Source organism: Macaca nemestrina, chromosome 12, assembly GCF_043159975.1.
Source record: "Macaca nemestrina isolate mMacNem1 chromosome 12, mMacNem.hap1, whole genome shotgun sequence".
Lineage (NCBI taxonomy): Eukaryota > Metazoa > Chordata > Mammalia > Primates > Cercopithecidae > Macaca > Macaca nemestrina.
Genome location: NC_092136.1, coordinates 77,024,158 through 77,048,106, shown reverse-complemented (window position 1 = coordinate 77,048,106; position 23,949 = coordinate 77,024,158). Strand labels below are relative to the sequence as shown.

Sequence of the window (23,949 nt, the reverse complement as noted above, 5' to 3'; positions counted from 1 at the left end):
CCCTGTCTCTACTAAAAATAAAAAAAAAAAAAAAAATTAGCCGGGTGTGGTGGCAGGCACCTGTAGTCCCAGCTACTCAGGAGGCTGAGGCAGGAGAATGGCGTGAACCCAGGAGGTGGAGCTTGCAGTGAGCTGAGATTACGCCACTGCACTCCAGCCTGGGCAACACAGCAAGACTCTGTCTCAAAAAAAAAAAAAAAAGAAAAAAAAAATTTCAAGGGAGGAATTTAAGCCAGCTGCAGAAATTTGCATATGTAAAGAGGAGCCAAATATTCATAACCAAGATAATGGTGAAAATTCCTGGAAGGAATTTCAGAGACCTTCACAGTAGCTCCTCCCATCACAGGCCTGGAGACCTAGGAGGAAATAATGGTTTTGTGGGACAGGTACAAGGCCTCAGTGCTCTGTGCAGCCTCGGGTCATGGCACCCTGCATCATGGCCACTCCAGCTCTAGCCACGGTTAAAAGGGGCCAAGGTACAGATCAGGCTGATGCTTCAGAGGGTGCAAGCCATAGGCCTTGGTGGCTTCCATGAGGTGTTAAGCCGGTGGGTGCACAGAGTGTGACAGTTGAGGCTTGGGAGCCTCTACCTAGTTTTCAGAGGATGTATGGAAATGCCTGATGTCCAGGCAGAAGTCTGCTGGGGGTACGTAGCCCTCATGGAAAACCTCTACAATGGCAGTATGGAGGGCAAATGTGGGGTTGGAGCCCCTACGCAGAGTCCCCACTGGGACACTGGTTAATGGAGGTGTGAGAAGATGGCCACCATCCTCCAGACATGAGAATGGTAGATCCACCAATGGCTTGCACCATGCACCTGGCAAAACCGCAGGTACTCAATGCCAGCCCATGAAAGCAGCCACAGGGGTTGCACCCTGCAGAGCTACAGAGGCAGAGCTGCCCAAAGCCTTGGGAACCCATTCCTTGCATCAATGTTACCTGGATGTGAGACATGGAGACAAAGGATATTATTTGGGAGTTTTAAGATTTAATTACTGCCCTGCTGGGTTTCAGACTTGCATGGGCCTGTAGCTTCTTTGTTTTGGCTGATTTCTCCGTTTTGGAAGGGAAGTATTTAGCCAATGCCTATAACCCCATTGTATCTTGGAAGTAACTAACTGTTTTTGATCTTATAGGTTCATAGGCAGAAGAGACTTGCCTTGTCTTAGATGAGACTTTGGACCGTGGACTTTTCAGTTAATGCTGGAATGTGTTAAGAATTTGGGGGATTGCGCCAGGCGCGGTGGCTCACGCCTGTAATCCCAGCACTTTGGGAGGCCGAGGCAGGAGGATCACGAGGTCAGGAGATCGAGACCATCCTGGCTAACACGGTGAAACCCCGTCTCTACTAAAAATGCAAAAAATTAGCCGGGCGAGGCGGCGGGCGCCTGTAGTCCCAGCTACTCGGGAGGCTGAGGCAGGAGAATGGCGTGAACCCGGGAGGCGGAGCTTGCAGTGAGCCGAGATCGCGCCATTGCACTCCAGCCTGGGCGACTAAGCGAGACTCTGTCTCAAAAAAAAAAAAAAAAAAAAAAAAAAGAATTTGGGGGATTGCTGGGAAGGCATGGTTTTTTGTTTTTTGTTTTTTTTTTTTATTTGAGATGGAGTCTCACTCTGTCACTCAGGCTAGAGTGCAGTGGTACAGTCTTGGCTCATGGCCACCTCCACCTCCTGGGTTCAAGTGATTCTCCTGCCTCAGCTTACCAAGTAGCTGGGATTACAAGGCTGTGCCACCATGCCCGGCTAATTTTTGTATTTTTAGTAGAGACAGGGTTTCATTATGTTGGCCAGGCTGGTCTTGAACTCCTGAACTCAAGCAAGCTGCCCTCTCTGGCCTCCCAAAATGCTGGGATTACAGGGGTGAGTCACTGCACCCAGCCCGGCATGGGTGTAATTTGAAATGTGAGAAGGACATGAGATTTGGGAGGGGCCAGATGCAGAATGATATGGTTTGGATTTGTGTCCCTGACCAAATCTCATGTCAAATTATAATCCCCAATGTTGGAGAAGGGGGCTGGTGTGAGGCCACTGGATCATGGGGCCAATATCCCCCTTGCAGTTCTCATGATAGTGACTGAATTCTCTTGAGTTCTGGTTGATTAAAAGTAGCACCTCCCACTCTCCTTCTGCCTCCTGCTCTGGCCATCTAAGACATGCCAGCTTCCTCTTTGCCTTCTGCCATGATTGTAAGTTTCCTGAGGCCTCCCTAGCAATGCTTCCTGTACAGCCTATGTAAACCTGAGCCAATTAAACCTCTTTTCTTTAGAAATAACCAGTCTCAGGTAGTTCTTTATAGCAATGAAAGAATGGACTAATACAAATACTGTTAATTTTTACTAAGAAATTTAAACATTTCTACATTTTAAAATTGGCCTTTTCATAAATTGTTAGTAATACTAAAATATGGTACAACACCTATAAAGGAGAATTTGGCAATATCTAACAAATCTAAATTTACATTTACTCTTTAACCACAATCTCAATTCCAAAAATTTACCCTGGATATACTCTTTCAATAATACAAAAAATATATACATGGTTATTCAATGTAGTATTGTTTATAGTACTAAAATATTGAATGCAATAGAGTGCCCACCCCTTAGAACTAAATTGAATAAATGATATTACATTCACAAAGTTGGTTACTATACAGTGGTAAAAAAGAAAAAGACATATCTCTATGAACTGATATCCTGATTTTCTGTATATATTAAGTGAACAGAATATAAAGAAGTAAGGCTTGCTACCTTTTATGTATGGAAAACGGGGAAAAAAGAAAAAAATGTATTTATATACGTATATTTGCATTTGCTTATTTTTTCCAGAAAAATACAAAAAAGGATAAACCAGAAACTAATACAAAATAATTACCTACATGGAGCGAGGTGGGAATGTGATGGAAGACATAGGGAGGTGAGTAAGACTTTCCAAGTGCATCTATGATATGGTTTGGATTTGTGTCCCTGCATAATCTCACATTGAATTGTAATCCCCAATGTTGGAGGAGGGACCTAATGGGAGGTGACTGGATCATTGATGTGGATATCTCCCTTGCTGTTCTGGTGATAGTGAACAGCAAGTGACTGTCATAGTTTGAAGTTTGAATTCCGAATCATGTAAATATTTTACATATTCAAAGAGTTAAATCAAGAAAGACAGGAAATGAACGGCATCTAAAATTGTATGCCAACAGAAACAAATAAACCAAATTCTGTATGTCAAATGGACAACATTAAAAATAATTAATTTCAGTGACTTTTTTCTTTCTTTTCTTTCTTCTTTTTCTTTTTTTCTTTTCTTTTTTTTTTTTTTTTTTTTTTTGAGATAGGGTCTCATTCTATTGGCCAGGCTGGAGTGAAGCTCATTGATGCAATCATGGCTCACTGCAGCCTTGACCTCTTGGGCTCAAGTGATCCTTCCATCTCGTCTTCCCAAAGTGCTAGGATTAGAGATGTGAGCCACTGTGACTGCCCACAACTTACTTTCAAATTATTTAGTAAAAATAATTATGAGAAGGAGAGAAGAGGGCCACAGAGGGCTAGATAAAGCAAATGTGGCAGAATGTTAACAACTAGTGAATCTCAATTGATGGTATACAACTGTTTATTCTATTTCTTTTATAATTTGTTACATCAGTTTGAAAATTTTCAAAATTCAAGAAGTTCAACAGAGGCCTTTCTTACATTGCTATAAAGAAATACCTGAGATGGTAATTTATAAACAAAAGAGGTTTAATTGGCTCACAGTTCTGCAGGCTGTACAAGCATGATATCAGTATCTGCTTGACTTCTGAGGAGGCCTCAGGGAGCTTTTACCCATGGCAGAAGGTGAAGTGGGAGTAGGCATGTCACATGATGACAGCAGGAGCAAGGTTGGGGGAGGTACCACACACTTTTAAATAACCAGATCTCCTGACAACTGACTCACTATCACCAAGACAGCACTAAGTCAATCATGAGGGAACTGCCCACATGACCCAATTACCTCCCACCAAGCCCCACCTCCAACATTGGGGATTACATTTCAACCTGAGATTTGGGTGGGGACAAATATCCAATTAGATCAGCCTTCTACAACAACCAGCTTTAGAAGGTGAATGGGAAAACAAAGGCAAAAGCAAACAAAAACACAAGGAACAGCTAGGAACAGCTCATCAGTCTTAAGAAGAACTGTCCTGAGCAGAAGAAACTCTACCTGGTCAATTGTACAATTCTCTGAGAATCGACAAAAGTTATAGAGAACATTCTTGGGACACTGGGGAAATCTGAAGACAGACCGTATATTAGATATTATTGTATCGGCTGGGTGCAGTGGCTCACGCCTTTAATCCCAGCATTTTGGGAGGCCAAGGCGGGTGGATCACGAGGTCAGGAGTTTAAGACCAGCCTGGCCAAGATGGTGAAACCCTGTCTCTACTAAAAATACAAAAATTAGCTGGGCGTGATGGCACATGCCTGTAATCCCTGCTACTCAGGAGGCTGAGGCAGAGAATTGCTTGACCCTGGGAGGCGGAGGTTGCAGTGAGCCGAGATCATGCCACTGCATTCCAGCCTGGGCCACAGAGCGAGACTCCATCTCAAAAAAAAAAAAAGAAGATATTATTGTATCAATGATAATATCCTTGTTTTTGATAAGAGAACTGTAGTTATAGAGGAGAATATTCATGTTCTTAGGAGAGAAATACTGAAATATCGTATCTGTGATTTATTGTCAAATGATAGGGGGACAAAGAGTGTGTGTGTGTGTGTGTGTGTGTGTGTGTTTAGAGCGAGAAAAGAAACAAACATGGTAAAATGTTAACAACTTGAGGATTTAGGTAAAGGATATATGGAAATGTATTATTCACATAACTATTCCGTAGGTTTAACATTTTTAAAAATAAAAAGTTGGGGTAAACATTTCCATACTTCCTTTAATTTTCTTTGGGTGGCTACTAATTGGTTTTTTCTTTTAATTTTATACTTATATATTTATACCTTCATTCTTGACCCCTTTCAGTCTAACGAAAAGGACACATGAATGAATGATCTATGCATGTTTCCATATAGAAAACTCTTTTATAATAAGATAGGTATTGCCGTAGGATAGAAATGAGCAAGAATAGTATAAAACAGAAGGAAAGTATGTGGTCTTTAGAGAAAGAACAACTTCTGCTCAAATTTTGGTTCCAAAAAGTATTAGTTATGTGACCCTGAAAAAGTTATATTTAAAGGTACACATTAGTACATATTAGTACATATATATATTAGTAATATGTACATATTAGTACATATTTAAAGGTACATAAAGGTACATATTAGTTGTTTTAATGACTGGTAGAGATTTTGGAGTTTATACTAATTATTATTTCAGGATACTGCTTGAAGACCTTAAATTTTCTTGTTTCCATTCTGTAATCACTACAAAATCTGCTCTCTCCTTTTTTAAACTAATAAAAAAGGAATTATAACATTAACCTATCTCAGAGGAAATGTTAAAAAGGATAAAAACAGTTTGTTTAATGACATTTATAATGGAAATTTCAATTCAGCAAACATTTATTGAGTTCTTGCTTTACTGGCACTGTGTTAAATGCATAGTTCTTGCTAACCTTAGGGAGTTTACCACTTAGTGGGGGAAACAGATCCTCATTATAATACAAGTGAACTGTGCTAAGTACTATAATAGAAGCACAGAGTATTAAATAATGGAAGGGAGTAAGCAGCTCATTCTCAGGATTAAGAAAATGCTTCATAGAGGAGATAATGCAAAAGCCAAGAATAGAGGAATGTATAAGATTTCATCAGATACAGAAGGAAATGGTTTTAGCAAAGGTGAAGAGGAAAGAAAGATCATGATAAGTTTGGAAGAGAAAAAGCATTTGATATGGAATAGCTAGGTCTTCAAATATGTGTTTTGAAATATAGGAGGGTGAAAGGATAACTGGGAACTGCATCATTTAAAAACAAAAAACAAACAAACAAAAAAACCAGATCCAGCACTTTGGGAGGCCAAGGCAAAAGGATCATTTGAGCCCAGGAGTTTGAACCAACCTGGGCAACAGAGTGAGACCCTGTCTCTGCAAAATATTAAAAAATTAGGCCGGGTGCAGTGGCTCACACCAGTAATCCCAGCACTTTGAGAGGCTGAGATGGGCAGATCACCTGAGGTCAGGAGTTTGAGACAAGCCTGGCCAACATGGTGAAAGCCATCTCTACTAAAAATACAAAAGAAATTAGCCGGGAGTGGTGACACACGCCAGTAATCCCAGCTACTCAGGAGGCTGAGGCAAGAGAATCGCTTGAACTTGGGAGACAGAGGTTGCAATGAGCCAAGGTCACGCCACTGCATTCCAGCCTGGGCAACAGAGCAAGACTCTGTCTCAAAAAAAATAGTAAAAATAAAAATAAAAAATAAAATATTAGCCAGGTATGGAGGCAATTGCCTGTAGTCCCAGCTACTTGGGAGGTTGAGATGGGAGGAGCGCTTGAGCCTGGGAGATCAAGGCTACAGTGAACAATAATGGTGCCGTTGCACTCTAGCCTGGGGGACCGAGTGAGACCTCATCTTTAAAAAAAAAAAAAAAAGGAGGACCACTTCAGGCCAGGAGTTTGAGACCAGCCTGAGCAAAACAGACAGACTCTGTCTCTACAAAAAATAAAAATAAATTAGCCAGGCATTGTGGGACATGCTTCTACTTCTAGCTCGTTGGGATGATAAGAGCAGGCTGGAGGATCGCTTGAATCTAAGAGGTTGAGGTTGCAGTGAGCTATGATTACAACTCTGCACTCCAGCTTGGGAGACAGTGTTGTGGATATAAGAAGAAACAATATGTAGTAGAAAGAAACAGGAAAGAAAGTTACCGGCCGGGCGCGGTGGCTCAAGCTTGTAATTCCAGCACTTTGGGAGGCCGAGATGGGTGGATCACGAGGTCAGGAGATCGAGACCATCCTGGCTAACACCGTGAAACCCCGTCTCTACTAAAAAAAAATACAAAAAGCTAGCCGGGCGAGGTGGCGGGCGCCTGTACTCCTAGCTACTCGGGAGGCTGAGGCAGGAGAATGGCGTGAACCCGGGAGGCGGAGCTTGCAGTGAGCTGAGATCTGGCCACTGCACTCCAGCCTGGGCGATAGAGCGAGACTTCGTCTCAAAAAAAAAAAAAAAAAAGAAAGTTACAGTCTGACCTGAGCTTACTGTTTGCTTTCACACGTTTCTAGCTCTGTGCCTACACAAGTTATATAACTTCTCTGTGCTTAACTTTCTATAAAGAATGAGGTTGGCCAGACGCGGTGGCTCACACTTGTAACCCCAGCACTTTGGGATGTCGAGGCAGGCGGATCATCTGAGGTCAGGCGTTTGAGACCAGCCTGGCCAGCATGGTGAAACCCCATCTCTACTGAAAATACAAAAAAAATTAGCCAGGCATGATGGTGGGCGCCTGTAATCCCAGCTACTTGGGAGGCTGAGATAGGAGAATCACTTGAACCTGGGAGGCAGAGGTTGCAGTGAGCCGAGATCGCGCCCTGCACTCCAGCCTGGGTGACAGAGCAAGACTGTGTCTCAAGAAAAAAAAAAAAGAATGAAGATTAACTCATATGGTCTCATGTGGGAAAAATAGAAATATACAGTGCTAAAGCCATTTCTGAAGGGAAACGAATCTCTCAAGTGTGGAACCCATGTAAGTTTGTGCTCCAGTATAACTTAAACCACAGTCTGCATAACCTTTGTCAGACACATCAACTGTCCCACATAAGTACCTTTGATGGTTAATTTTATGTGCCAGCTCAACTGGACAACAGACTGCCCAAATTAAATATTATTTCTGGGTGTGTCTGTGAGAATGTCTATGGAGGAGATTAGTATTTGAATTGGTGGACTCGGTAGACTACCCTCCCCAGTATTGGTAGGCATCATCCAATCCATTGAGGGCCTGAAAAGAACAGAAGGCAGAGGAAGGAGAATTTGCCTCTTTTTTTCTGCCTCACCACTTTAACTGGGACATCTCATCTCAATTTCTTCTGCTCTTGGACTGGGATTTAAACCTTCAGCTCCCGGGGTTTTTAGGACTTCAGACTTGCAGACAGCAGATCATGGACAAGTCAATTTCTCATAGTAAACCTTATTTTACATATATGTATCTCCTCCTAGTTCTGTTTTTCTGGAGAGCCCTGACTAATACACTAGCTACAGTGGTTCTGACTTATTCACTGAATACAATATAAACTCAGTTCTGCATATATAGATGCTCTATTAACCACACCACCACCTATTCTTCCCATTCTCCAACTTCACTCCGATGGAGCCATTTGGTTCAGGTAGGCTACATGATTTAAGGCTTCTTATTCCTCAGTTTTCTTTCATTCTGTCCCTTCTATATCTCCATGCCCTTCTATTCTTTTTACCAATCTAGGTATATTCCATCCATTATGATCTAGGTTAGTAACTAACAAACCAAACTGGGTGTCACGATCATCAATGAGTGCATGCAGTTCAAAACCAAGGCATACACAAAGAGTATGTGTTAGGGCTCTCTTTCTATGTGGGGCCTAACTTTGTAGGCATAACTGTTTACAATGAAGAACAATGTGATAGACTATACAACCTACAAAGTTTCCTTAAACAAAATGCCAGATAAAAATAAACATCCTCTGAAATACGTAACTGAGCTTGCAGAAAGGAAAGGGAAATTCCCAGAGGCCAAAGTGAAGGGGGAGTTGGAAATCAAAATGGTGAACTGATATTAAAGTTACCCTGAGGCACTGCCATTCTCAGAGTCTTCCATTTTACACACATTCTGAGACCCAAAAATTCCACCCCTTGGCAAATGAAAAAGACGAGGAAAGCTTTCTGCTCAGTCGTGGCGCTAGAGGGGAAAAATGTCTTCCCTGATAATTTATAACCACAAACCTGCTCACAGGTCAGTTTGGGGCTCAAATTTACACTATCAGCCTAGTTTTGGAAGCCGTCAAAAAAATTAAAAGTGGTCCTGGCGCGGTGGCTCACGCCTGTAATCCCAGCACTTTGGGTGGCTGAGGTGGGCGGATCACAAGGTCAGGAGATCGAGACCTGGCTAACACAGTGAAACCCTGTCTCTACTAAAAATACAAAAACAATTAGCTGGATATGGTGGTGGGCGCCTGTAGTCCCAGCTACTCAGGAGACTGAGGCAGGAGAATGGCATGAACCTGGAAGGTGGAGCTTGCAGTGAGCAGAGATCGCATCACTGCACTCCAGCCTGGGCGACAGAGCGAGACTCTGTCTCAAAAAAAAAAAAAAAGTAAAAGTGATCCCAGATTGAGAGTAACACAGGATACAGAAAAGAAGCAAATATGAATCTTCCTTTATGGGACAGATCTCAAATGGCATAGTCTGATTATTCAGGATTCCTACAAATAAAGTTCTAAAAAAAAATTGTCAACTTAGAATACAAGACAAATTAGAATTAAAAAACGAAGACTTTTTCAGACAAATAAAAACTGGGAGAGATCACCAAGAAATCCTTATTGAAAGAACTTCTAAAGGATACTAATTTCTTTTTTTTAAGACGGAGTTTCACTCTTGTTGCCCAGGATGGAGTGCAATGGCGCGATCTTGGCTCGCTGCAACCTCAACCTCCTGGGTTCAAGCGATTCTCCAGCTACTCCCAAGTAGCTGGGATTACAGGCATATGCCACCACACCTGGCTAATTTTGCATTGTTAGTAGAGACGGGGTTTCTCCATGTTGGTCAGGTTGGTCTCAAACTCCCGACCTCAGGTGATCTGCCCACCTCGGCCTCCCAAAGTTGAGGAGACAACGGGGTTTCACCATGTTGGCCAGGATGGTATCAATCTCCTGGCCTAAAATGAGCTACCCGCCTTGTCCTCCCAAAGTACTGTGATCATAGGCGTGAACTACCATGCCCAGCTGGATACTGATTTTTCTAAAAGAAGAAATTGACCTCAAAAGATCTAAATTACAAAAAGGAATAATAAGAAAGGCAACTGGTAGACACATGGGTAAATCTAAACACCTGATTCCAGCAATGTAAAGAAATCTCAGTCAAATCATTAGCTCATCACTAAGGTAAATGAGCCACAAACAAAGAATACAGACTTTACAGACTTTATACAGAACCACATAGGAACAAATAACTGCAAAAAATAGCAACAACAAACCCTCAGAATCAGAAGGGGGAGTTGATTTCCAGTGTTGCCACATTATATTATATAAATGTCCAGTTCTCAACAAAAAAATTGAGAAATATAAATAAAACAACAAAGAAAGACATAAAGAAAGAAAAAGAAAGGCAGGTCCATATGGGGATTGGGGGAAGCAGACAGTAGAAACTATCCCAGAGGAAGCCCCGACACTGGACTTACAGAGAAAGACTCTAAATCAGTGATTTTAAATATGTAATAGGAGCTAAAGGAAACACTGTTCAAAAGAACTAAAGGAAAGTATAACAATATCTTACCAAATAAAAAATATCAATAAAAAAATATAAATTGTTAAAAACAACCAAACAGAAATTCTGGGCCAGGTGTGGTGGCTCACGCCTATAAACCCAGCACTTTGGGAGGCCGAAGTGGGTGGATCATTTGAGGTCAGGAATTTGAGACCAGCCTGGCCAACATGGTAAAACCCTGTCTCTACTAAATATGCAGAAAGAGCTGGGCATGGTGGAGTGCACCTGTAATCCCAGCTACACAGGAAGCTAAGGCAGGGCGGAGGTTGCAGTGAGACGAAATTGTGCCACGGCACTCCAGCTGTGGCGACAGAGCGATAGTCTATCCCCCGCCAAAAAAAAAAACAAAAGAAAAAGAAATTCTGGAGTTAGAAAGTATAATGATGGAAATAAAAATGTCACTACAGAGGCTCAATAGCAGATAAGAATCAACAAAATTGAAAATAGGTCAATTGAAATTATCCAATCTAAGACAAAGAAAAGAAAAAAAAATGAAGACAAAGAATACAGACTCGGAGACCTGTAGGACACCCTAATGCCTACCAATATATTCATAACGGGAGTCACAAGAAAAGGGAGATAGGAGTAGAAAGAATACTTGAAGAAATAATGGCTCTAAACTCCCCGAAATTTGATTTAAAAAAACAATAATCTACATCTTCATGAAGCTCAATAAATTCCAAGTAGGACAAACTCAAAGATAATCCATACCTAGACATATCATAGTTAAATTACTATGACGTGTTTTGAAAGCAGTTAGAAAGAAGCAACTCAACAAGTCCAAGGGAGCTCTAATAATGCTAATGGTTGATTTATCATTAGAAACCAATGAAGCCAAAAGGTGGTGGGATGGCATATTGAAAAGAAAAAGACTATTGATCAAGAAATCCATATCCAACAAACTATTCTTCAAAAACGAAGGATCTACTTCCATCATTACATCATGATGAGCTCCACTGACTCACTCCTATGTGAAAATTATTAATAATAACAACAAAGAAAAACTCAAACCAAGAACTCACCAAAACAACAAAAACAAAACCCCTAAAGCCTCTGGAAATGGTCCTAAGAGCAAATACCCAATGAATAAACGTGTATTCAAGAAAATTTGGCTGGGCATGACGGCTCATGCCTGTAATCTCAGCATTTTGGGAGGCCAAGGTGGGAGGATTTCTTGGGGTCAGGAGTTCAAGACCAGCCTGGGCAAGGTAGTAAGACCTCATCTCTATAAAAACTAAAATAATAAGCCAGGTGTGACTGCATGCCTGTGGTCCTTGCTACTCAGGTGGCTGAGGGAGGAAGATCCTTTTCACCCAGGTGGTGTAGACTGCAGTGAGCCATGATCTCACTGCTGCACTCTAGCCTGGATGACAGAGGGAGACTGTCTCCAAAAAAAGAAAGAAAGAAAGAAAGAAACTGTAAAAAAAAAAAAAATTGCTGCAATGGACTTAATACGATTGTCCCTTAAAAATGTATACATTGAAACTCTAATCCCAATGTGATACTATTTAGAGGTGGGACCTACAGGAGGTAACTGGGTCCTAAGGGTGGAGCCCTCATGAGTGAGATGAGTGCCCTTATAAGAAGCTCAAAAGCTAGCTACCTCTTTTTCCACCACGTAAGGACACAAAGAGAAGTTGGCTGTCTACAAACTGGAAGAGGGCTGATATGGTTTAGCTGTGTCCCCACCCAAATCTCGTCTTGAATTGTAACTCCCACAATTCCTGCATGTTGTGGGAGGAACTCAGTGGGAGGTGATTGAATTATGGGAGTGGGTCTTTCCTGTGCTGCTCTTGTGATAGTGAATGAGTCTCATGAGATCTAATGGTTTTAAAAACGAAGAGTTTCTCTGCACAAGCTCTCTTTGCCTGCCACCAACCATGTAAGATGTGACTTACTCCTCCTTGCCTTCTGCCATGATTGTGAGTCCTCCCCAGTCATGTGGAACTGTAAGTCCATGAAACCTCTTTTGCTCTCCAGTCTCGGTTATGTCTTTATCAGCAGTGTGAAAACAAACTAATGCAAGGACCAGAACCTGACCATGCTGGCATCCTAATCTCACACTTTCAGTCTCCAGAACTGTGAGAAATAAATGTTTATTGTTTAAGGTACTCAGTCTATGACAATTTTTTTACAGAAGCCAGAACTCATTGAGATATTTGGTAAGACAAGTAAGAATCTGTGCACATGTACAGTGGAGGCATCAAGATAAATGCCTCCCTGCCCCATCCCCATTGTGAGGCAGAGACTACTCTCCAGACTGCTGTAGCCAAGAACACAAGACCCTTTCTCCCCTCAGCATCTAGCTGGAAGGCTTCCTTCCCAGGAGGAGCAGGACTTTGGTGCCTCTCATCCTGCCCCCATCTTTCTGTTGTTGAGGCTACATCCCAGGTGAGTGGGGTCAAAAGGTAGAGGCTCCCTTGTTTTGCCCAACTTATACTCATAGAAAGGAGGCTCTACCTTGGGCATGGCACACTGGGAATCCTTGAGGAAATGTAGGGAAAGGCAAATCAAAATCACAATGAGAACAATACTTCACACCTAATAGGATGGTTCTAATAAAAACAAAACAATGAAAAGAACAATGTGTTGAGGAGGAATGTGGAAAAACTGGAACCTTCCTATATTCCTAGTGGAGATGTAAAATGGTGCAGGTGCCTTGGAAGATAGTCTGGCAGTACCTCAAAAGGTTAAACACTATATAACCCAGAAATCCACTCCTAGGAACACACCTAAGATATCTGAATGATGTCATTTATAGAAAACATCCAGAATAGGCATATCTATAACAACAGAAAGTAGATTAATCATTGCTAGGGGCTTGGGGTGGTAGTGAATGGGCACTGACTGGTAGTGGTTATGTGGTTCCTTTCTGAGGTGATAAATATATTCTGGAACTAACAGTGGTAACTGTTGTACAAGTTTATGAATATAAGTCACTATAATGTCACTACAGGGGCATTGAATGTAAGAAGTCCATTGAATTGCATACTTTAAAAGGGTGAATTTAATGGTATATGAATTACATCTCAAAAAGACACAAGAGAAATAGTTTTTCACTTAGTCATTGCAGCTTAAGAGGTTGGAAATCACTTGGCCAGCCTCATGTAGTGTCAACCAAAGACTAATATCTTACCTCAGTTCCTGTTTCTCTCCAATCCCAAGTCCGACTGCCCCCTGGCCATACTTTGCAGTCCTTATAGGTTGTATTAGAGCCTTTTACTTTCATTTGCCCCCATGATAAGGAAGCAATTTCAGGGGAAGTCATAAGGAACTTCACTGAAATCTGAAATTAAAAGAAAAATATACTAAATCAGTTATAAAGTAAGGCTGAAACAGTTTCACAATGCAGTGATAGTAAGTCCCGATTCTCCATGATTTAAGAAGCATCTTTTCATTCATGTGGTTGTCTTCTTCTTCTTTAGAGATCTAAAAAGTAACTATTATTCTTGGAATCCTGAATCATCCAACCATAGAAACCAGATACTACAATTACTTATCAGACTCCAGAGGGAATCCTCAGGATATTTTTGAGAGATAAAATTAAGAGATGAAGATTTACTTCAGCATGATGGAGTGAAGTTGACACATTCTCTTCCCAAGAAGAAACTATAAAGGTAGAAAAAAACTGTCAAAACCAAAAATTTGTCACTCTAGAAATAAAATTAAAGGCATATACCACAATCAGAGAAATGCTTATTCATGAAGATCACTGAATTTCAGGTAAGAACAACAATTTTTTTGTTGTTCTTGCCTGGAACGACTCCCATTCCACCACTCCAGTTCTGTTGTAAGTGAAGTTCAAGTAGGTTGGGGCAGGACATGAAAATGAACAGCCTTGCCGCCATGGCCAAAGCAGGCTTACTTCACTTAGAGCCATTATCAGTTTAAACAGGTGATCTCAGTGGCAAGCAAACATGGATAGAAGGTAGCTCTGCTTGCCTTATGTTGCCTTTTGTTTAGGACAAGCAATGGATTGGCAAACTAGGTGGGATTTAACAGGAATTTCCCAGGGATGACACAGCCATAGGGGGTTTTATAAGCTCTCTACATATCCCAAGTGGACCAGAGGCTGCAAGGATTTGCATCAAAGACTTGGAAGATAGACCCAAGACACCCAAACATTCTAGGCTGATGGATCCTGACCACATACACAGTGGATAAGCAAGAAGGTTCAAGAGGGCCTTGCAGAATGTAAAAGCCAGTGAAGACATACAACAGCTGGACTTTGCACGCACTCCCCAGTACACACAGTGATCCATTAGTAGAGAGAGAAAGTCTTACTGGCTCATACTGTTTGAGCCAAATGTTTAATTAATGTTTGGCTGAACACTAAGCTATATACACACCAAGGAGAACCTTGGGAAACCGGGTTTAAGAATAAAATCAAAGAAAAAACCCTAACAGAACAGAGACTTCAGTAGACACATATTGCATGGGAGAATTCATAGATTTAGTTTAGTGCTATGGTTTGCATGTCTGCACCCTTCCAAATTCATGTTTAAATGTAACTGTCATTATAACAACATTAAGAGGTGGGACCTTTAAGAGCTGATTAGGCCATGAGGGTTCCGCCCTCATGAATGGATTATGCTGTTATTGCAGGAGTGGTAGGTTCATTATAAAAGAATGAGTATGGCCCTCTCTTTGAGCTTCCACCATGTGATGACTTCCACCATAGGATGATGCAGCAAGAAGACTCTCACCAGATGAGAGCCAATTGATCTTGGACTTCCCAGCCTCCAGAATTGTGAGACAAAAATTTATTTTCATTATAAATTATAAATTACCCAGTTTCAGGTATTCGGTTATAGGAGCACAAAATGGATTAAGACACTTAGTATAGGCAAACAGCTAAACCCACACACACAAACAAATAACAACTTTCAAGGGGAAAAGTTGTTTCCCCAGGCTGGATGCCTGGATATCCAGACTTTCCTACAATATGTTATCTAAAATGTCACTTTTCAACAACAAATTACAAGGCATGCAAATAAACAAAAACTATGACCCACACTCTGTAAACTGAAACTGTTATCTGGGGCTGGGTGTGGTGGCTCATGTCTGTAATCCCAGCACATTGGGAGGCCAAGGTGGGAGGTGGGAGTTTCACTTGAGGCCAGAATTTCAAGACCAGCCTCAGCAACACAGAGATACCCAGTTTCTTTTATGTTTTTACTAGAATTTTATTTTTCTAATAGAAATACATTAAACACTTTTTTTTTTTTTTTTTTTGAGATGGAGTCTGGCTCTGTTTGCCCAGGCTGGAGTGCAGTGGTGCAATCTTGGCTCACTGCAACTTCTACCTCTGGGGTTCAAGTGATTATCCTGTCTCAGCCTCCCAAGTAGCTGGTATTACAGGCGTGCACTACCATGCCTGGCTAATTTTTGTATTTTTGGTGGAGACAGGGTTTCACTATGTTGGCCAGGCTGGTCTCAGTCTCCTGACCTCAGGTGATCCACCTGCCTTGGCCTCCCAAAGTGCTGGGAATACAGGCGTGAGCCCCTGCGCCCGGCCTAAAGACCCTTTTAAATTCAAAAGGTACTAAACAGTACAGAGTGAAAGTTTCCTTGCTCCCATGAACCCCAGATACCTAGTTTTCATGTTTCTTTTCAAAGGTATATTGTGTATTAACCATTCAAATCTCTGGGTGCTGTGTTTGTGTGTGTACTGTCCCCCTCTCCATACTCTAATATTACACAAATGATAACATGCTATCAACCCTGGTCTTTATTTTGCTTTTTTGCTTTCTGATACCTTGGAAATTGTTATATGTATGTAACATCTTTTTTAAGTTCCAGGATACATGTGTAAGACATGCAGGTTCATTACATAGGTACACATGTGCCATGGTGGTTTGCTGCACCTATCAACCCATCACCTAGGTATTAAGCCCCACATGGATTAGCTATTTATCCTGATGCTCTCCCTCCCCATGACCCCCACCAGCAAGCCCCAGTGTGTGTTGTTCCCCTCCCTGTGTCCATGTGCTCTTTGTTCAGCTCCCACTTATAAGTGAGAACACGTGGTGTTCAGTTTTCTGTTCCTGTGTTAGTCTGCTGAGGATAACGGCTTCCAGCTCCATCCGTGTCCCTGCAAAGGACATGATCTCGTTCCCTTTTATGGTTGCATAGTATACCATGGTGTATATGTACCACATTTTCTTTATCCAGTCTATCACTGATGGGCATATGGGTTCATTCCATGTCTTTGCTATTGTAAACAGTGCTGCAATGAATATATGCATGCATTTATCTTCATAACAGAATGATTTATATTCCTCTGGGCGTATACCCAGTAATGGGATTGCTGGGTCAAATGGTATTTCTAGGTCTAGGTATTTGAGGAATCGCCCCACTGTTTTCCAAAAAGGTTGAACTAATTTACATTCCCACCAATAGTGTAAAAGCATTCCTATTGGGAGACCCAGTTTCTTTTTTTTTTTTTTCTGAGACAGAGTCTTGCTCTGTCACCCAGGCTGAAGTGCAGTGGCACGATCTCAGCTCACTGCAAGCTCCACCTCCCGGGTTCACGCCATTCTCCTGCCTCCTAAGCAGCAGAGACTACAGGTACCCGCCATCACACCCGGCTAATTTTTTGTATTTTTTGTAGAGACAGGGTTTCACTATGTTAGCCAGGATGGTGGAGACCTGGTTTCCACAAAAAAAAAAAAAAAAAAAAAAGGCCAGGTGTCCAGGTGTGGTGGCTTGCACCTATAGTGCTAGCTACTCAGGAGGCTGAGGCAGGAGGATCACTTGAGCCCATGAGTTTGAGGTTGCAGTGAGCAATGATCTTGCCACTATACTCCAGCCTGGGTGACTGAGCAAGACCCTGTCTCCAAAAATTAATTAATTAATTAATTAAAAAATAAACTGAGTAATTGAGTATTCCCAGAAGTCTGACATTTAGCAAAGACTTCAAAGAAAGTATTGTAAGGGAAATAAAGCACAGAGAAATAAACAAAAATATGGTAACAATGACTCAGCAAATACAGAATCTCAATAAGGAAATATTTCAAAAAGGAATAAAATGGAAATTCTAGAACTGGTAAGCACAGTAAGCAAAAGGTACTTGTATCAGTCAGGGTTATCCAGAGAAACAGAAGCAGATGACTATAAATATTGACAGACTTGTTTCAAAAAAGTGGCTCACAAAATTTTGGAAGCTGGCAAGTGTAAAATGTGTAGATAATACTGGTAAGCTGCTCTCTCTTGGGCAAGAGTTCTTATGGTACTGAGGCAGTGTTTCTTCTTCTTCACGGAAACATCAGTTTTGCCTGGACTTTAAACTGACTAGAAGAGGCCAACTCAGTGTATCAAGGATAATCTCATATATACACTAGTCTACTGACTGTAGATGTTAACCATATCTACAAGGTATGTTCACAGCAACACTTAGATTAGTATTTGGTTAAATAACTGCATACTATAACCTTACCACGTTGACACATAAAACTAACAGTCACAGTCTACCTCTTGTCAATTTGGCACCTATATGTATCTCCTTAACCATATTTAATCTCCATATAAAGATGATTAGAAAGTCTTACTTCTGATTAACATTAACAACTAAGAACTCATTTTTGCAAGTTCAACTTATTATTAATATCAAAGAGACAGGGTCTCATTCTTTCATCCAGTCTGGAGTGCAGTAGCGTGATCTTAGCTCACTGCAACCTCAAGCCCCTGGGCTCCAGTGATCTTCCCACCTCAGGCTAGTTCCTAGCTGGAACTAGAGGTATGTGCCACCACGTCCAGCTAATTTTGTAATTTTTATTTTTATTTTTTTTAAGAGCCAGGTTCTCACTATGTTGCCCATGTTGGTCTCCAAATCCTGGGCTCAAGCAATCTATCTTCTCTCCTCAGCCTCCCAAAGTGCTCGGATTACAGGGATGAGCCACTGTGCCCAGCCTCGATTTCTGAATGTCCATCTAAAAAAATAAGTACCAGAGGGCTGGGCGTGGTGGCTCACACCTGTAATTCCAGCACTTTGGATGGCCAAAGCAGGTGGATCACTTGAGGTCAGGAGTTCAAGACCAGTCTGGCCAACAGGGTGAAAACCTGTCTCTATTAAAAATACAAAAATTAGCCAGGCGTAGTGATGCACACCTGTAATCCCATCTACCCGGGATGCTGAGGCAGGAGGCGGAGGTAGCAATGAGCCAAGATCGCACCACTGCACTCCAGCCTGGGTGACAGAGCGCGACTCCGTCTCAAAAAAACAAAACAAAACAAAAAAACCAAAGGAACAGGCGCAGTGGCTCACGCCTGTGATCCCGGCACTTTGGGAGGCCGAGGCGGATGGATCATGAGGTCAGGGGTTAGAGACCAGCCTGGCTAACATGGTGAAACCCTGTCTCTACCAAAAATAACAAAAATTAGCTGGGTGTGGTGGCGGGCACCTGTAATCCCAGCTACTGGGTAGACTGAGGCAGGAGAATCGTTTGAACCTGGGAGGCAGAGGTTGCAGTGAGCTGAGATCGTGCCACTGCACTTCAGCCTGGGCGACAGAGCGAGACTGTGTCTCAAAAAACAACCAAGCAAACAAACAAACAAAAAACCCAAAGAAACAAAAACGAATAACACAGAAGTTCAATATATTGTTTTGGGTGCTATGGAAGGAAGATACAAATTCATAAAACATGATTCCTGTTTTTGAGGATCTAATACTACAGTATTAGATTATAGTAATTATACACATATAATTACAAGGTAACTTTTTTGTTTTTTTGAGATGGAGTTTCGCTCTTGTTGCCCAGGCTGGAGTGTAATGGCGCAATCGCGGCTCACCGCAACCTCCGTCTCCCGGGTTCAAGCAATTCTCCTGCCTCAGCCTCCTGAGTAGTTGGGATTACAAGCGCCCGCCACCATGCCCGCCTAATTTTGTATTTTAGAAACGGGGTTTCTCCATGTTGTTCAGGATGGTCCCGAACTCCTGATCTCAGGTGATCCACCTGCCTCGGCCTCCCAAAGTACTGGGATTATAGGCATGAGCCACCGCAACCAGCCACAAGGTAACTTCTTAAGAAAAACCAAAGTAACTTTAAAAAAGTGATATAGGCCGGGCGCGGTGGCTCAAGCCTGTAATCCCAGCACTTTGGGAGGCCGAGACGGGCGGATCACGAGGTCAGGAGATCAAGACCATCCTGGCTAACGCGGTGAAACCCCGTCTCTACTAAAAAAAAAATACAAAAAACTAGCCGGGCGAGGTGGCGGGCGCCTGTAGTCTCAGCTACTCAGGAGGCTGAGGCAGGAGAATGGCGCAACCCGGGAGGTGGAGCTTGCAGTGAGCTGAGATCCGGCCACTGCACTCCAGCCTGGGTGACAGAGCCAGACTCCGTCTCAAAAAAAAAAAAAAAAAAAAAAAAAAAAAAGTGATATAAAGAGAGACATAATGAGTATGTTTTGAGGATTTCTTTATTAGTCTGATAGGGCTTCCATTACAAAGTACCACAGATTGGGTGTCTTAAACAATAGAAATTTATTTTCTCACAGTTCTGGAGGCTAGAAGTCCAAGATCAAGGTGCCAATAGGATTGGTTGGTTTATGGCGAGGCCTTTCTTTTTGGCTTGGAAATGGATGCCTTTTTCTGTTTTCTCATATGGCTTTTTCTGCTTGCATGGGCACACCTGGTATTTCTTTCTCTTCTTATAAATTCACCCATCCTATTAGATTAGGGCCTGACTCTTACGACCTCATTTAATTTCAACTACTTCCTTGAAGACCCTATCTCTAACTACAGTCATTTTTAGGGTTAGGGCTTCAATATATGAAGTTGGTGGGGAGTGCACATTCAGTCCACAGCAATTTCTAGGTAGGAAATTAAAGAAATATGTTTGAGGGAATAGTATTTGAACTGGATCTTAAAATTCAATTGAGAAAAAAAGGAATATTTATTGGGAACCTACCATGTACCAGATATTTTAGATCTATTATCTCAAAAACATCAAGATTCGAGAGTGGTTAAGAACTTTGTTCCAAATTATATAGCTAATAAGTGAGAAAATGAGAATTTGAATCCAAGTCTGTCTGACTCTACAGCCTGTATTCTTCAATTCACTTTACCATTCTCCTCCAACCAATATTATTATTTTCTTTTTTGAGACAGAGTCTCACTCTGTCACCCAGGCTAGGGTGCAGTGGCATGATCTCGGCTCACTGTAACCTCCAAGTGATTCTTGTGCCTCAGTCTCCCTGGTAGCTGGGATTACAGGTACATGCCACCATGTCTGGCTAATTTTTGTATTTTTTGGTAGAGACAGGGTTTCGCCATGTTTGCCAGGCTGGTCTCAAATTCCTGACCTCAAGCGATCCGCCCACCTCAGTCTCCCAAAGTACTGGGATTACAGGTGTAAGCCACCGCATCGGACCCCAACTTAAGATTCAACAACTATTAAATAAGGAAATGTATAGGAAAATTATAGAATTTAGTATTAGGAAAACAACTTTTTGGTAGATAAAATGTCACTGTTGCTTTTTTGGGAGTATCAACAAGGAAGATGAGTCTGATTTAGAAAATAAACCATAATCATTACATGAGTTAAACATACCCCAAAGCATAGTGGCTTAAATAAGACAAAGTTTAAAGTCCAGAGGTAGTCAACATAGGGCAGGTATAGTGGTTATCTCAAAGTCTAGGAATTAGGCGGCTTGCAGGTTTCAGCCTCACAGTCTTGATGATGAGGCCTTCACTCTCATAGTTTAATATGGAGCTCTGGCGATCACATCCATGTTCCAAGCAACAGAATAAAGAGATAAAGTGGGAAGGGGCAAAGGGTATATGTCTGGTGTCCTTTAAGAAATTTCCTGAAAGGTTTCAGAGAATACTTCTGTTTGCATGTTATTTGCCAGAATATAGTCATGTGGTCACACTCAATTGCAAAGAATGCTAGATCTATCTGTTCTAACAGGCAATGTGCCCAGCTTAAAAGTAGAGATTTCAAGGGGAGAATATGTATTAAGGAGGTACTAGTCTCCGAAATAATTATTTATCCTTATACATCAGGTTTTTGTTCTTTCTTTTTATAAAAATATGGATACCCTTTGGACTACTCTGGTGTAGCTCATGAGATAACATTCATTTTTTTAACTTCTATATTCCACTCGTAGTATTAATTATCAATAATGTTACAGTTTCTGAGTGGTAAAGGTGAGATTGGGAACTAAAGTCACCAGATGTCAAAAGTTATGTCCTTTCCATTATACCTCCTTATCTTGATACTAGAAACATTCTTCTGCAAGTACTTAATCAGTCTTTTACTAGGCATTTGAATTACCCTTAAAATCCATTTTCTTAGCCAGGCTGAGTGGCTCATGTCTGTAATCCCAGAACTTTGGGAGGCCATGGTGGGTGGATCACCTAAGGTCAGGAGTTCGAGACCAGCCTGACCAACATGGTGAAAACCCGTATCTACCAAAAATACAAAAATTAGCTGAACAAGGTGGTATGTACTTGTAATCCCAGCTAGTCAGGAGACTGAGGCAGGAGAATCACTTGAACCTGGGAGGAGGAGGTTGCAGTGAGCCGAGATTGCATGACTCTGTCTCAAAAAGAAAAAAAAAAAATTTTCTCCATGAAATTCATCACAAAAGATGTAATGGTTTCCTCATGCCCTTCTCACTTTGATAATAAAATCATAATTAAGAGGTTCTCTGATCTTCATTATGTTTTTACTTCTGTAGAAACTTTGCATCTTCTCATTTCTTCAAAACTACCTAAAGTGTTTAGTTCTTTGTTGGGAATGAAACCATTGCTTCCTTAACCATTAAGTGAGTTTGTTTACCATTTGTATTTGTTGATATGTAATTTGCATTTTATTCATTGAATTAGTATTTATAATCTTGGTTTCTGTATGGAGTATATATGAATCTGCATGACTATGTCTAGGATTATAAGCTTTTAAAGCACCATAAAAAAAGACATATAATGGAACACTTTTTCTGCTGTTGACTTTACTTAATACATGGTGGTAACTAGTATCAAAAGCAGTTTTCTTCATCTACAGTTTGTATCTGCTTTCAGTTGCCTTTTCAATTTATTTCTACTCAAGAGACATTTTTGAGGTTCTAACATGTATAACTCTTTGTGCTAAGAGCTGGCAGAATAAATAATTAGGAAGGTAGAATTACTCAAAAATAAATGGAATCATTTCATGACTTCAAGAAGAAAGGTCAAAATCTAGATGGAATGGTAGATAAATATTACTATACAATTAACTGTAATACAAATCAGATTGTGCTAAGTCCAGGGTGAGTAGAGAATTTTAATGTTACGTATTGATAAACATTCTAATAGGTACAAACAAAGTACAAGGGGATAATAGCAGGAATAGTGATTAACTCTGAGAAGACTTAGAGAGCAGTGATCTGAGATCCGCCACTGCACTCCAGCCTGGACAACAGAGTGAGACCCTGTCTCAAAAAAAAAAAAAAAACATATATATACACACACACACACATATATGTACACATACACACACACACACACACACATATATATACACAAAATAAAGTGCACAATAAATGTAAGGAGCTTGGATCATCCTGAAACCATCCCTGCCCCGGTCTGTGGAAAAACTGTCTTCCACGATACTGGTCCCTTGTGTCAAAAAGGTTAGGGACTGCTGTTACAGAGCACAAATGGACTGAATTCTTCTTTGACAACATCACTGTAAGCCTGGGTATAAAAAAAATTTCAAGAGGCAAATATGGGGAGAACTGAGGGGTAGGGGGACTTTTTTTTTTTTTTCTTAAAACAGAGGGTACTACATGAGAAAATACTGGAAATACATTTGAAGAATAAACATAAAAGTTCCTCTATGGCTGGGCGCGGTGGCTCATGCCTGTAATCCCAGCACTTTGGGAGGCCAAGGTGGGTGGACCACCTGAGGTCGGGAGTTTCAGACCAGCCTGATCAACATAGAGAAACCCCGCCTCTGCTAAAAATACAAAATTAGCCTGGTGTGGTGGCGCATGCCTGTAATCCCAGCTACTGGGGAGGCTGAGGCAGGAGAAGCACTTGACCCAGGAGGCGGAGGTTGCAGTGAGCCAAGATCACGCCATCGCGCTCCAGCCTGGGCAACAAGTGTGAAACGCCATCTCACAAAAAAAAAAAAAAAAAAAAAAAAAAAAAAAAAAAAAAAGTTCCTCTATTTGTGAAGTTTCTTTCTTTTTTTTTTTTTTTTTTTTTTTTTTTTTTTTGAGACGGAGTCTCGCTCTGTCGCCCAGGCTGGAGTGCAGTGGCCGGATCTCAGCTCACTGCAAGCTCCGCCTCCCAGGTTTACACCATTCTCCTGCCTCAGCCTCCCGAGTAGCTGGGACTACAGGCGCCTGCCACCTCGCCCGGCTAATTTTTTTGTATTTTTAGTAGAGACGGGGTTTCATTGTGTTAGCCAGGATGGTCTCGATCTCCTGACCTCGTGATCCGCCCGTCTCGGCCTCCCAAAGTGCTGGGATTACAGGCTTGAGCCACCGCGCCCGGCCTTTTTTTTTTTTTTTTTTTTTTTTGAGACAGAGTCTCGCTCT

General features: G+C 41.5%; 1 protein-coding gene across 2 annotated transcripts in view; it reads right to left on the bottom strand.

Moving 5' to 3' along the window:
* The window catches only part of LOC105468947 (adipogenesis associated Mth938 domain containing), a 52,422-nt gene that overhangs the window by 17,254 nt on the left and 11,219 nt on the right, over positions 1-23,949 (bottom strand). For both annotated transcript variants that reach the window (XM_071075348.1, XM_071075349.1), the window contains exon 2: positions 13,562-13,711. In XM_071075348.1, the coding sequence (XP_070931449.1) occupies positions 13,562-13,693 (132 nt within the window). In that variant the 5' untranslated portion in view covers positions 13,694-13,711. The remainder of the gene's footprint in view (positions 1-13,561; positions 13,712-23,949) is intronic.